This window comes from Danio aesculapii, chromosome 6 (genome assembly GCF_903798145.1).
Source record: "Danio aesculapii chromosome 6, fDanAes4.1, whole genome shotgun sequence".
NCBI classification, from domain to species: domain Eukaryota; kingdom Metazoa; phylum Chordata; class Actinopteri; order Cypriniformes; family Danionidae; genus Danio; species Danio aesculapii.
In genome coordinates this window covers 33739910-33756147 of record NC_079440.1, presented here as the reverse complement: position 1 = coordinate 33756147, position 16238 = coordinate 33739910, and the positions used below count along the sequence as shown (strand labels likewise).

The 16238-nt window shown below is 36.4% G+C and overlaps 2 protein-coding genes across 2 annotated transcripts in view; one reads left to right on the top strand and one right to left on the bottom strand.

Annotated features, from left to right (window-relative positions):
* The window catches only part of raver2 (ribonucleoprotein, PTB-binding 2), a 137237-nt gene extending 129954 nt beyond the window's left edge, over positions 1-7283 (top strand). The window contains exon 15 of the mRNA XM_056460038.1: positions 2813-7283. Coding sequence (XP_056316013.1) covers positions 2813-2950 — 138 coding nt within the window. The 3' untranslated portion in view covers positions 2951-7283. The remainder of the gene's footprint in view (positions 1-2812) is intronic.
* Positions 7284-13541: 6258 nt separating this feature from the next.
* Positions 13542-16238, bottom strand: part of jak1 (Janus kinase 1) — a 60857-nt gene continuing 58160 nt past the window's right edge. Inside the window, exon 24 of the mRNA XM_056460037.1 lies at positions 13542-15338. Within this exon, the coding sequence (XP_056316012.1) occupies positions 15237-15338 (102 nt within the window). The 3' untranslated portion in view covers positions 13542-15236. The remainder of the gene's footprint in view (positions 15339-16238) is intronic.

Genomic DNA, 16238 nt, shown 5'->3' with positions numbered 1-16238 from the left:
GGGAGGCGTATGTTGGCATGAGGCCTCAGGCCAAGTGCCTTAGTGTCCCACCAGTGATGATATACAGCCATATTGTACTGCTACGAGTGTGATATTGCATTTATACAACAGTTCAATGGCATAATTGTGTATTTAAAAAAGAAAATCAAACACGGAGAGTCTAAAAGTCTTTTGTATGAGGAACTACTTCTGCCATTTCCTCACATCTGCAGCTGTCGCTCAGAACAGCAGAAACTGCTGCTAATCCAAAAACGTCACTTTCGAGCTAGTTGATGACAAAACAGGTGACTTTGCTCACATTTTAAGATTATAAGGCTGAACGGCATGAAATGTCATCAGTCTAGATTTCCCAGTATTTCTGTTGCAATCTGGATATGACGATAATTAACCCCAAATATCCGAAGCAAAGCAAACACTAGCAGATTACTATGGTATAAATACAGCACTACAACATACAATAGAGAGAGATTGACTTAGAATGTCACTTACCTGTTTTAGAATGATTTGATCAGCTGTAGCTGTTTCTGTTGCCATCTTGTGGCGGAACATTAACCTTCTTTGCTCTGCACAATATGAGAGACTGGCTGCCCACGTGCTGAATTTCCATCATTCTGAATATTTAAAAAAGGCACTATCGTCAAAAGAACATTATGTGTTGTCCAACAGCTGCAATATTTGTCAAACTGTAATGAGTTTATTCATCTGCTACCACTCTATGTGGGCGGAGTAATACACAAAGGTAAAGAGGCTGTACGAGTGCTGTTTTTGCAGAATATCACACGGTTATCAGCCAATCAGATTCCAGAAGCAGACAGAACTGATATATAAAACAAGATAGATAGATAGATAGATGACACTGTCATGCGCTCGTCTGAGTTTAGCGGATGCTTTGAGCAGTGCACGTCAGACAGTTTATCAAGATTTTTCTTTTCGGCTAAGTCCTTTTATAAATCCGGGGTCGCCACAGCGGAATGAACCGCCAACTTATCCAGCACATTTTTACGCAGCGGATGCCCTTCCAGCCGCAATCCATCTCTGGGAAACATCCACACACACTCATTCACACTCATACACTACGGACAATTTAGCTTACCCAATTCACCTACTGTATATCTTTGGACTGTGGATGAAACCGGAACACATGGAGGAATCCCATGCGAACGCAGGGAGAACACGCAAACTCCACACCGATGCCTATGACGACGATGCCATCATCCATCGCAATGTTTCACTTAGGCATTGTACGATGCCAAATTGGTCAACATCGCCCAACCCTAATATGCATATATATTTTATATCTAAATACAAATAAACATTTTCTTAAATATATGCATGCGTGCATTTATATACACATGATAAATATACACAGTACACACACATCTATTGTCAAAACAAACTTTTATTTTTTTATCTATATTTATTTTTTCACAGCACTAAATATTAACTAAAAAAACATTTTGTTTGTATTTTTTGTCCTATTTTAACCTGTTACAAAAGACTTTCAACTTGCATTTGAAGACTAATTTGTTAGCCTTAATGTACCATTTTTTCCACAACACTTTTTTAAACTAATTTATAAAAAATAACTTCAATAATTTAAAAATAATTTCATTTGTCTTGATGGCAGAAGATAATATTTTACAAGATACAGCTTAAAGTGCCACTTTGAAGACTTAATTAGGTTAACTAGGCAAGTTAGACTAATTAGGCAGGTCATTGGACAAAAGTAGATGGTTGTGTAGCCAATCAAAATAGAAGAATTTCTGAAGCGAGCTAATATTATTGATATTAATATATTCTTAATTTTAGTTTTTTTAAGAATAAATATTTCACCAGAAGATAAATAGGAATTACTTTAAAAAAGAAAATTCTTGCTCTGTTAAACATCACATCATCAAATATTTAAAAAATATATAAACATTTCACAGGAGGGCTTGGGCTTCTAATAATACTGTAAATATAGTAATACTGTACTCTTGAACCAGAAGTAGGCTTCCATAGGTTACAGACCAAGTACACATAGTCAGCAATACTACTGCTGATAGCAAACAGAAGTAACATATTAGCTAATATATGAAATTTCTGTCAAAAATAATGCAACTGTAATAATATAATAAGAATGTCATTTAAAAAAATGTAATAGAACTAATATAATTAGAATGAAAAGAGAGATGGATGAATGGATTAATGAGTAAGACGCATGAACGAGATTGACAGATGGATGGATGAATAAATAAATTGGATGGACATATAGACAGACGGATGGATGGAAAAAAAAATCGGTGAATAGATAGACAATAGATAAATGCATGTATAAAATGATGGATGGATGAATGGACAAAATATTAACGGACTGAAAGATGACCAGACGGATGGATAGAGGAATAAACGGATGGATTGATGGGTCAGCTGAAGCCATACGCTGAGCGTTTGTGCTTCTGTTCTACATGTTGGTAATGAGGAAAAGCAGCAGGCAGGCGTCTGTCAGCAGCTTTATTCTTCAGTTGGAAGTTTAAGACAGACACACAGAGAGATAAACACCTCCAACTGCACTTCACTCATTCCACAAAGAGCTCTTCTATCACAGTGCAAGAGTCAGAGAAAAACTCTTCAGACGCATGTGTGGGCCGAGAGAGAGACGCCGTCACTCATTTACTGTACAGAACACAAAAAAAACCCATCAGTCATTTACTGTATGCCACTCAAAGCCAGCTATAGGCTGAACAATGAGTCACCATCATCATCATCATCCTCATCAAACAGGTGAAATGATGCTAATCACTATAATCACAGGCTTTTCTTCTCTCCCTAGAGTCAGGCTAGAGGGCAGAAGCGAGAATACCCCACGCTGCCTACGCAGGAAGTGACATCCGAGGGGCCGTACGTAGGCCAGCACTCGCAGGGTCTCGGAGGCCAGTACGCCGACTACTTCAAGAAGAAGAGAATCTAACTCGAAACTCGCTCGCTGTACGTCGCCATTGTTGTCGTGTCCAGGCCTTAACTTGTAGTCTATAACTGATATTTATGAAAAGATTGTACATTTGATTGTGCGTATATGGAGGGTTATTCTCCGTCTTGAAGCGTATGTGGATCTGTTGTTGTTTCTGTCCCACACCAGGCAGGACCTCTCTAGCTTCTGTCCCAAATGACGCGATAATTGATATTTTCTGTTTTGCCTTTTTATGAACCATTCCACTCTAGAGGGGCGGGGGGGGGGTTCTGTGTTCGTGTTTTACTGTACAAACGGTTAAGGGCTGATAAAGATAGAGCTTCACTCAGAGAAATAACCATTTCCACAAAAAAAAAAAAGAATAATACTACTACTACTAATAATTTTCCCTGACAAGAGTAGGGCTTAGCCAGTGTACATTGTATATTCTGGGAAATGAGTGTATTTTTTACGCTGTACAGACATTATGAGAATATTCCGAATATTGCGTCTTGCTTTACCGTGTGATTGTTTATCTCGATGATGGATCGCACATACTCGTCCCTGTACATACTGCTGTATCTGTAGGAAAGATCAGCCATTCTGAATACTGCAGGAGCCTTAAAACATGGCGCTCGGAGAAGACATGGCTACGGCAATAACCTCTTCCTTCTCTGGAGAAACTAACATCACTGCGCACTTCAAGGTGACTTTTTCCCCCTCCCAGGTGTCGGTGGGGTGACTTTCCCCAAAACTTTCAGCTACAATGCTGCCAGTGGTTTGTTGCTAACAACAGTAAGAGTAATAATAATACATTACTATAGTAGTAATAATCAGTTGCTGGATTGTCGTCAGGGGGCGAAGTGGTTATGTATAGGATAAAGCCCTGACGCACACACCGACATGGTAATAATCAAACATAATGCCTTTATATGGATATTAGTGCTCTGCTGTTTTGCGGTTTAATCTCTTTAATTGAGAGAATCTGTATCCTTTTGTGATTTTTACACTGCAAAAAATCCAGTTTTTATCTATATCAGTCTTCATTTGCTGCTAAGATATGCTTTATTAATGATACAAATACTGATGTATGAATATGAGCGCGTTTATATTGCTGCATGGCAGATTTGTTTAATCTTTTTCCATCTATTTGTCTGAAGGCAAGTGTCAGAAATGTTCCACTGGAAGTCTTAAAGGAGCAGTTCATCACTTTCCCCAATCACTTTTAAAGTAAAAGGGCTAGAAACTAATTTTATTTTATTCTTTTGTCAAAAAAAGTTCTTTTTTTAATCTCGTTTTAGACAGTTTGTTTGATTTTCATCAAAACTGACATGCAATATTGTTCAAAATAATAGCAGTACTATGTGGCTAACCAGAATAATCCAGGCTTTTAGTATATTTTTATTGCGACATGGCAAACAAGTTATCAGTAGGTGCAGTAGATGCTCAGAACACAAACAAGACTCAGCATTGAATATTTGCATGCTCTTAAGGCTGTGTAATTGGGCGATTAGTTGAAAAGGGTGTATTAACAAAAATAGCAGTGTCTGCCGTTGACTGTACAAACTCTAAATTATTATGTACAAACGTTTTTGTTTCTAGGATTTAGCAATCTTGTGAATCACTAAACTAATATTTAGTTGTTTGACCACCGATTTTTATGGGGGGGGGGGGATACGCAACCACCACCAGTGTGCAGCATCTACCTGGATGACGCGATGGCAGCCATATTGCGCTAGACCGCACTCCACACACCAACTGATTGACTGATGAAGCCAATTGTGATATGAGGATGGTTAGGAGGCCATGATGGACACAGACCAGTGGGTAAATTTGGCCAGGAAGCCTTTTTCAAAGAACATCCTAGGATTTTTAATGACCACAGAGAGTCAGGACCTCGCTGATCTGACTCACTGAGCAGTACAGAGTCCCTATCAATATACTGGAGCATTAGGACCCACACAAACCGCAAGTTGAGCGCCCCCTGCTGGTTTCACTAACACCACTTCCGACAGCAACCTAGCCTTCCCATGTGATCTCCCGTCCAGGTACTGACCGGGCGCAGCTTCAGTGGGCGACCATGTGACAGTTGCAGAGAGCTAGCTGCCAGCTATTCTTTTGAACAATAGTGTACGTCATCTACAAATGAATGATGAAAATTCTTGAATAAGCTAATTCATTTGTCAGAGCTGATTGGTCAAAGGTGATGAATCATTACTAATGATTGATTTTTTTTTTCAGCTATTTTGAGTCAAATCCTCTTAAACTGTGTTTAGTTACACGTTGTTTGATCATCATCGCTATGCTTTGCTCATTGAGTCCCTCTTGTTCTTGTTCTCAATAGTTGCAGCTAGATTTTAAATGAGCTTTTATTTAGCTTTTCCAGATTTCAGAATGCATTTATCATTTTAATTAGCATTTCCCTTCAGTTTTTATTTTAGTTAAAAATTTAGCTGAATTATTTGGTAGTTCACTCATTTTATTGGTTTTCATCACATCATCCTTTCTTACTGCAATTAAAGATTTTTCAGTTTTGAATTGTTCACACAAAACAACAAGAGATTTAGTAATAAAAACAATCCCTCTTTCCCCACATCGAGCTTTTAAGTTTAAGTGAAGTTTCATACACTAATTTCGAGAGGAGCACGTGATATGATTGAGCACGTCTGGCCACTCATCTGTAATCAGTAATAATCCAATCAGAGTGATCCTGGTTTACTATAAATGGATCATTTTTTCCCTACTGTTCTATCTTCGTTAAGCAGAATCCCCCCTTCCACCCCATCTCCTCCTTTTCCTCCCTTTTCTAAAGGGGGAGCTCTCGAGACCTACCTGATCTCGATCTCCTGATATGCTTATCGACCGGGCGGGAGCCCTGGGCTCAAATATCTCCGAGCTCAGGGTTCTCTCCTGGGACAACATGCTAAACCTGCTTTATACGCCAAGCATATCTAAGTGGGAACTCTTGAAAGCGTGTTTAAATACTATTAGTGGCAGATAATATAGTGATGAAGAACTGGATTTTTTGCAGTGCGCTGTGCAGTCTGCCAGCAGATTGTCTTATAAGGAGCTGTCGTTTGGCTTTGCTAGGCGTTTGCCTAGCGTGTTCATCCGTTTATGATTAAGGCTGTGTGCCTTCTCTTTTTTCGACGCTTTTGAAGTGATTGTCTCTTGGTTATTCTCTCTCTGAAAGCCATTCTCTCACCTCCACAACAGACTGACAATACATTTGAGGAGGAGCTTCTCTTATTGCCTGCTATTTGTGTTCTGACAAGTATAAAGACAATCCCAAATTTACTTCAGTACCTGAGGCGCCGCGTCCCACTTTCAGCACAAAACCACCATTTATAAACACAGAGGCCTTTTTCTTTTCGAGGGAACACTGAGATGTTAAACGTGAGCATTTTTACTTTACATACATATATATATTCTGTTTTTGTGCTCAAGTTCAGTTTGACCTGCACTGGTTATTTCTAAATGATCAGTTCTGAGATGACATTCTACAGGGATTATATAAAGCACATGTACTTCTGTTCACCTTCCCACGAGTCTCCTCTCTCTCCCGTTCCTCAACTGCTCCAAATCGAGGCAACTTTTGACTCTTTTTACCTTGAAAAGAGAGGATAGATGACTGTGTTATTTTCTTGTAAAACTACATAATGAAACTTTCAAATGTGTTACTACAGAATGGTGAAGGATGGGAAACTGCCTATTTGTGTTTATAACCTGAGATTTTCTTTGCTGACGCTCAGCAACACTGGTGTTTCCCTTGTATTTTAAGTTAAGACTGTAATGTATCTTCAGTCATCGCGAGGTCACTTTTTCCCCCACTGAATGTCATGAACGTGTATGTGTGCGCGCTTGTATCTCGAAGCTTTGCAATACTGAAGTGTCTCTTAATGATGTAGAAGATACAGTCGCCTGTTCAAACACGCAGGGTTATCAACACAGTTGTGCTTTGTACACATTTCGCCGCCTGTTTGTTTGTTTTTTTAAGTTTACAAGGTTGTAGTTTCTTTTTTTCACCTTGAATTAAGATTTTGCAATATTTTATAATCCAAACTCTATTGATATTGCTTTACTGTGAATAAGCTATTTTTAGAAACAGTGGAATTTAAGCATGCGTATACTCCTGCAATACAAGAAAAAAAATGTTGGTATTTTTTTTTAGTAGATGTTTTAACGCTTCTGAGTATTTAACGACAAAAAAAATGATAATTGTATTTATTTTATGTGTATTTATGTACATTTTTACCCTGTTGGGTACGATTCTGTTGTCTTTCTTTTTGATGAAAATAAGTTTGGGTTTAATTTTGAGCAGACGGAATTGTTTTGCATTCCACATTAAAGGACAGGAAAATCATGTCTGTTATCTTTCTTCCATCTTACAGGGAATATGCAGGAATCCTAAAGGTAATTTTTTACCTTTTTTAAAAAAAATACCTTTTTAAGACTTTTTAAAGACCTTCTCAGAATATTTTAAGACCTCATCGCCACTTCAAGTTCAAATCAGTATTAAACCTTAAACAGTTGTTACTACACGGTTGTTTTCAGCGACAGGCTTCAGCCTCTGTTTAAACTCATCTTTCTTCAACCAGGAGTATGCAAACTTACATTTTCCCATCTGTTTCGCTCTATGGTTTCGATACATGTGGAGAGCGTCACATCACCTTTCCCGCGTTTGTCGCCCGGATAGAGTTTGGTTGACCGAACCAATCGCGTGGATCGAGCACGCCATTGTTAATATGGGGGAATTACCAACCGACGTCACACGGGTTCAACCCATAGACTGTAAAATGGTTCAACCGTGCTTACAGGTTGCAAAAAAGACCGGTTGCAATAGCAAACATGTCTTATTGTGAGGTAGGACGCCAAAACCAAAAGTCCAAAAATAGAAAACTTAATTTTTAATGCTAACTGCAGACATCTTTGGCTAACATCCATTCGAAGAGTGAGTAAGGACTTAGTTAAAAATGCTGGACTCTGCAGTTCTCATTTTATATCAGGTAAGGTTACGCTATTCTGAATCATACACATTACTCGTTTTTGACTGCAGCAATGATTTCAGCAAAAACAGTTACATAAGGTAAATTAAACTGCGGACACTGAATGAAATGTAAATATGTAAGTTCACATACCCTGGCCATACAGGTGCAATTGGCTGTCAGAATACAGTTGTTTTGCTTGATGATTACCCAGGCCTTGTACAGTTCAGTCTTCTTTCCTTGTCTTTAGCTAGGCAGAACCTTGGTTTTTAGCACTACAAAGTTTTAAATCTGGTAATCATGGAACATTATTTCTTGCACGTGACCACACAGAACAAAAATTGTAGGCTTCCAAAGACTTGTAGACCTTTAATTTCTCTCTTATAAAATCACTTGGAGTTTCAATGAGATAGTTGTATAATTCGTGCTGGATGCTTGGCCATTTCGTCTCATCCAACATCCATTGGCAGGTGCTATCGCAAATGGACCTGTCTGATGAACTCCGCTCACTTTAATGTTAATTTTGCAGAATAACTGCTTATCACTGGGTGACGAGCTGTTATAATACGCTGAAAGCATTATGTAAATAATATATATAATCTATATAACTTTTCTCTAAGACAACAACAAAATGTGTACCGCATCGGATATCATTCCCTCACTGTAAATGCTAGCTATTTCGTTTTTTTCTGAAACCTCGAAGCGCGAGCATCCTGAATGTTTACAGTAATTCACATATTAGGAGGAAAATAATATATTTATGCTTGTTTAGAGTCAAACACTTTGGACAAAGCTTGAACAAAATTTAAGACCTCGTAACAATGCGATGAAGACTTTTTAATTCCTTTTAATAATTTTCTCACAATTGATTTATCAACTTTTAATACATTTTAAGACCCCGGGGACTCCTATTCTCTTGTAACGTTATCGTTAACTGCCAAAGTTCACCTACCTTAATTGATTCTAACTGATTCTATGCCCTTTGACTCAAGACTGCAAGAACGGAGGTGAAAGGTCCCGGATGTATTCTTGATAGAGGACGCATCGATGCAGCCTGCCCTTGAGCTATAATATCCAGCTGCAGGCCCGCAGAACCACACATGTTTCAGGCACACACAATCCAGCACACACGATCTAGGCAAACCATATATGGTTACGACAGCTGTTAATAGGATTAACGTCTTCTCGGACATCGTCATCAATATGATTTAATATATATAGTTAATAAATATTGTACACAATAAACAATAGTGTTTACTACTTCACAAATATTGTGATCGAGACGGGCGAATGGGGAACATTGTTTCCGATCGCCATTCAATTATAATAGACTGAACAGTTTTCTATCAGTCATCATAGATGATCAGTCAATATTATCTGACAGAGTCAATATAGCAGATACTCGTTTGCTGGCCTTGCTGAACGATCCAAATTGGACATGTTTAATTTATATAATGAATTTATTTATAATGAAGGAAAAATAGCAAGTTAATATAGACAATAATACATCTTTATATGGAATAAAAATCTTTTTACATGTAATAAATGTATAACACTATATTAATATTTTTCTCAAGCGAATTAATAGTGTGTATTTGCTTAATTTTCTAATAACTTTTTATTAATGTTTTCCCACATTAAATACTGTAGTAATTAAGAGTAAGCAATGTATTGTTTTTAAACCATAAAGTACTGGTAATTTGTTGTAATTATAGTTGCAACAAATTTAGCATTACAAATAAATTAACTGTTAATTAAAAAAAAAAAATAATAATAATTATTATTATTATTATTATTATTATTTATATATATATATATATATATATATATATATATATATATATATATATATATATATATATATATATATATATATATATATATATTTATATATATATATATATATATATTACTAACAGTTGCTACCATTTAGTAAAAGATAGTAGTTTATAATCAGATAGTTAGTTAAAATAATCAGTTTATAACTATATTATATATTGTTTAAATGATTAACTATAGTAATTCATTTTAATGTGACACATTATTGTTTGCTTTTTTTATTTTACAACAAAGCAATTTTAATCAAGAATGATAATAATAAGATCCTGAATTAGTTTATTACACTTAATTCTACAATTAAATGATCTATTATGTTTTCTTTGTGTATATGGACACGTGAAAAAAATCATGCGTTTAACCAATTATTTTTATTTACATAATTTGAGTTCAGAAACTGCAGAGATGTTTAAATGATCATTACGATATAATAGTGATATAATGACTGAAATGGGAAACCATACTGTATTTGTAAAATTCAATAGGTGGCGATAATGCTCCTAAGGAGTTAGTTACCATATATGGTTCGCCCAGATTGTGTGTGCCTGAAACGTGTGTGGTTCTGCGGGTCTGCAGCTGAAGTGCCAAACTTGCTCTGGACGTCCCAGAAGTCATTGCGACCGGAGGCGGGAAGAGCAGCATTTTACTATATATAGATTTATTATTAAAGTTTAGAGATATAGCTTATTTATCCCTAAATGGGGAGTTTCCCTAAATGAAACGCTGAATATAAACATTACCATGAAAATCTTAATAAAGGAATAAACACATCAAGGGTGATTATTTGCTGAAATTCGTATTAAAATCTGTTTTATTCATATTGTGCAACGTATATTTGTAAAGTCTATATTCATAGTATATATTGTGAAAAGGGAAAAACAATAAATCGTTGTGTGAATGCTGTAATGTTTACATAATTTTCTGTTAAAAATGCGTGAAGGTCATGTGACCATCAGGAACAGCATCTCAATTCTCACAGGACGCACTCTCTGTCCCCAAGGTCTCCCGAGTTCGTTCTTTCGAGGTGACAATGGCGGATCTAGGAATTTTTTAAGGCAGAGGCCAAGGTTGGGCCACAGTTTACATGGGGGGGGGGGGCAAGTTATTTAATTGGTGCTTGCACTATATGTTTAGAACATATAACTCTTTGTCCTATTAAAAATACAGTATATATTACTATATACCTTTTCAGGGGTTAATTTTACATCTGCAAATAGCAGAAATATCAGAAAATCTAAATTTTACCTGCAGCGTTTCTATGAGAAAGAAAATAATTGCGCTAACAATTATGGGAGAGGGGAGAGTTTTAACATGGGGTTAACACTGCCTATTTTAGCAGTCAGAAACAACATATTCATCTATATCATACACTCCAAGATCCCTATATAAGCTTACAGGAGAAGTTGCATGTGTCTGAGCAAGATTGTAGATTTTATCATTATTTTTTTATTTATTTATTAAGATGTTGATTCTCATGACAAAACAAATATTTTTCCCATAGCATTCATTAGATGGAAAAAAAGCTGTGTCATTAGTTTTATGCTAAGCACTCATCTATCTTCCATCTCAAAGCTAAAAAGTAATTATGTTATAGCTGGTGCATTTTGGTACATTTCTCTTTTTTGTAGTGTGCAGTGAAAGCAAAGGACCGACAGTGGTGGCGCTGCAGAAATCTGTCAGATGTTGTTGATTTTAGATGGACAGACTCTTCATTCAAGGGCAGCCAGCTACCTTTGCAGGAAATTGACACAAATTTTAAACTGACTGAACACTTAAGAAATGTAGACTATCCCTGTAAACTCTCACAATTTATACATGTTTAAAGTTACAAAATAAATACACTGCATACTGTAAATGCACAAACACAAATACGCATTGCTTGTGTGGTTTACAGGGACTCTCCAAATGCGTTATGTATTTTATACAATTAAAAAACACCTCTAATATGGCCCTACTCCAGGAAACCTGTGGCAGACTCTGAATTTCAGAAGGGGGAGAAATTATTATTGTATTAAAGAAATTATTATATTAAAGGGATAATTCACCCAAAACTGAAAATTGTCATCATTTACTCAGCCTTCATTTGTTCCCAACATGTTAGACTTTCTTTCTTCTGTTGAACACAAAATAAAATATTGAGCAAGGCGGAAACCTGTAACCACTGACTTCCATATAGTATTTGTTTTTCCGATTAAGTCAATGGTTACAGGTTGTCAGCTTTCTTCAAAGATTCTTCTTTTGTTTTCAACAGTAGAAAGAATAAAATGATTCAATTGGAGTTATTTTTCATTTTGGATGAACTATCCCTTTAAATAAATGAAAAATCCTCAGTTCACTTTGTTCAGTTAGAGCCAGTCATTTTTAGAACACACTTCCTATTGATTTAAGGGGTGTTACAAATTATTCAACTTTTAAATAGAAGTTAAAGAAATGGCTAAAAGCAAATCAAGTTTGCAATCATGTGTAATTCTTTTGTCTAACATTTTAAGAAATTCTTATTACATGTTTTATCCCTGTCATGTGTAACTTTACTGTTTTTGTATGTGTGATGATGCGTTTTTTTGATTTTAGGTTGCCTTTTAAAATCTGGCAGGGGGTAACAGATGAAAATTAGCCCTTGTGGCTAACTCTGGCTTATTTACAGTCTCACTGTTTATTAATGAGCATTGTCCCTGTTAAATAAATAAATTACAATTACAATTCTCTAATAATTTTTTTGCATAAACTGGATAGTGTTGATATTAGTTCACCAAACTGAAATAACTTTAACTCTGTATTCTGGCTTAATCTCTTATTGTGAAGAACATGTTCATATGTGTTAAGTCCTAACCTGATGCACAGAGACCATGTGTGGTAAATGTCATGCATGACGCAGCTGTTTAAAAAAGCGGATTTTTTTTAGACGGGATGTTTGTCATAGATATCAGATTTCAGGTCACGTTTCGCAAATGATGTCCTTCATATTGACATATTTGCCCTCACAATTATTCTGTAACCTTATAGTGATAAAAAAAAAGCACAGTAATTTTAAACAGAAAGTGTCCGTGTAGCACCGAAAATTACAGCACAGACACCGTCTTTGCTTTCACTATCGATTTCGCCATCCATGAAGCGCACCTTTACCGTTGACACAACAGCTCAAAATGGTCACTAAAATAACGCATATATGACAGCTATGAGCGGAATCGCGGAAAATAAACCTTGTAACTCTGGTCAACGAATGAAATGTTTAGACTCGCATATGACTATCAGTTTTGACCCGTTTTATAACATTCCGCTTTAAAAGCAACAGCAAGCAACATTGTGACCATTTTAATCCCCGTTTCGGAACAAACCAGTCGATCAGCAGGGATGAAAACACTCATCATACAAGAAAAATAGCTTTAGTACAGGTATCACCGGCGTTCGACATGAATTAAAGCGCATCTTTATGTCCGAGCTTTGATATAAATCAGCAATGACTTAGAGGATCTTCACAACAACGCAAATCCGTTTTCTGCGTTCTTGGAATTGAGAAACAGCCACTATAGCAAACTTTAAAACGCATCCTTCACAATTCCTTCAGTGCTAAACCACATGACATTTCCACCTGGGAGATGAATCATTTTCCCCGTTCGGGAACTGCGTGTGAGGATTAACCATAATCTGATAATCACACGGGAATTACTGCTTCTTTGAATATTTAGCTATACGAATAACGACTAATGCTTTAAAGCAGCATCACACACATTCCCTGATCCTCATAAACATCAGCACGCACCTTTAAAACATTAACAAATAAAAGAAACATGTTGATAATAATTTTTTTATTCCATTTTGATAAAAAAAAGAGAAACATAAAATACTAATATATTTCTGGACAAGGTTAAATTCAGTTTCCGAAAGTTAGCCGAGCTTGGAATATAATTTGCACAAGAGAAGATGCACAATTTTGGGTCCCATTTTATATTAAGTGTGCTTTACTACTATGTACTTGCATCAAAATATGAACACAATGCACTTACGGTGTTCATAATGTACAGCAGAACACTTCTGGTGGTCTTGAGGTGGGATACAGGTAGGGTTAGGGACAGATTTGGTGGTATGGGTAGGTTTATGGGTGGGTTAAGGTTTAAGTCAATTGCTGGAGGGCCGCACAGACTCTTTTGAATTGGATCAGCTGTGTTTGATTAAGGTTGGAGCAAAAATGTGAAGAGCTGCAGCCCTTAAGAAATTGAGTTTGAGACCCATGGGTTTAAATCAGGGGTGTCCAAACTTGGTCCTGGAGGGCCGGCGTCCTGTAGATTTTAACTCCAACCTTCCTCAACGCACCTGTATGGATGTTTTTAGAAAGCCTAGTAAGAGCTTGATTAGCCAGCCCAGGAGTGTCTGATTGGGGTTGGAACTAAACTTTGCAGGACCAAGATTGGGCACCCCTGGTTTTAGGGATGGTCAACAGTGTAATTACAAATGTAACTGTATAAATTAATTACAGATGTAATAACATGCATGTATTTAATCAAACATAAGTACAATAAAATGACATGTACTCAGACAATAAGTACAAATCATTCATTTGGGTGTAAGTAAGGCCTCTTAATATAAAGTGGGACCCAATTTTCTTATTCTTTTAGAGATTTCATAAGCCCTACTGCCCCCTAGTGCTTACTTTAGGCATTTCATTAATTTATCCCTCATTCTCCTTGACGTAAACGGTCCAAATGTAGTTCTCAGAATCATCCTATTCAGTTTTCCATGGCAATTACGAAGCCCAAAGAGGAAGTGGGGTTATTCTTATGTAACCATCTTGACCGGCGCATGCCATTTTAAAAGTCCTACGTTTAATCCATCCAGCACGTTCGGTATTTTCCGAGAAGAACAGCTGTCTGCTTTAAAACACAGTCTTAACATACTTTGCATGTCAATCATCCTCCGAGGAAAATGCACAATCCACTCATCAAAGCTCCAAACCGTAAAGCACTCATGCAAATCTACATTCTGACACGTTCCTCGTCTTCCGTCTTTATTTGTCCTAATGCATGTGTTTTAAGATGGGCTGATTCCATACAGCACATGCTGTAATGCACCATGGGAATTATGGGTTATTCATACATGCATCATTGTGGCTGCTGAGGCACAATATGAAGAGTAACAGATTCTGGATTTCTTCTCTTCTCTTGTTTTTTTTTTTTTTGCATGGTTTTTGGTGCACTTGAATCTGGACTGCATTTGAGTGTAAAGAGAAACATGAGCAACTGGCAGTTATACATTGCATATTCATAAAGAGGCCAGACAGTAATTTAACTGACCGCTTCAGTGGTTCTAGCAGTTTCTTTTCTTTTTTTGCTATTTTTTTCATGTTCTGCAGTTTATATATACGAGTCGGTGAGGGATACGGTAAGAAGAAGAGTACATTTGAAAGAGTGCTACAACGCATGGTTAAACTTTTTTTGTCACTGTGGAAAACAAAAGAGGTGGAGTCTGTGTCCTGGCATATATCCATATAGTTACTGATTGTCGAGCATCTGCTGAAAGTTGGCAATCAGGCTTTTGAAGTCGATCCTTTTTTCGGGTGTCGCTTCCCAGCATCTCCTCATCAAATTGTACAACTGTCAAAACACAAAGATGAGAATGAGACGTGCGCCCCGGAGCAACGCTCTTACCTGCTGTTTAATCATCTATCCCTGCACTGTCAGAAAAGAAACGTCTGTGATGCATCAAGCTGGAAAATATCTGACGGCAGTAATTCTCAACTTAGGGATGGTTGCAAGGGCACTGTGAAACTGTAGGAGTAATGTCATATTAAATAAAAAATAATAATACATCAGAAAGTTTTTAAAATGTCTGCTGTGCATATATTTGTATTATGTAGATTATGTAAAGAAGTATTATGTAAGAAATTATGTGCATTAAAATAGTCATATACACTTTATAAAATATGTGTATCAAACACTAGATCACATTTTTTTGTCTGTCAAATTATATTTGCAAAACATGAGATTTTTTTTTAAACATGGACAAGGAAAAGATCTACTTGAATGTTTCAAATAACTTTAAAATAAAAATCTAATGAAAATAAAAATAAATTGTCAAACTATGTATGGAAATTCATAATCATATTTCTGCGTAACACGTACTGCTGTAAAAATGAAAACGTGTGTGTGTATAAATACGTATATATATATATATATATTAGGCATGGGCCGGTATGAGACTTTGAAGGTATGATAACCTTGGAAATATCTCACTGTATCACAGTATTGTGATTACCGCTCTAAAACATGTTAATTTTACATGTTTGGGTAAAAACAGCAACTTTTCCGCATTGAGCACAACATGTTTTATTTTAAGAAACAATTTAAAGTATGTCAGACTAAATAATTGAAATGAATCATTGACTTCTGCTGTCTAGACTTGGGCGGTAATACGGTATACCGTGGGATCTAAAAACAGCAACAGTATCAGTTTCAATACCGTCATAAAAACAATGTTATGTTGGAGACAAGTAT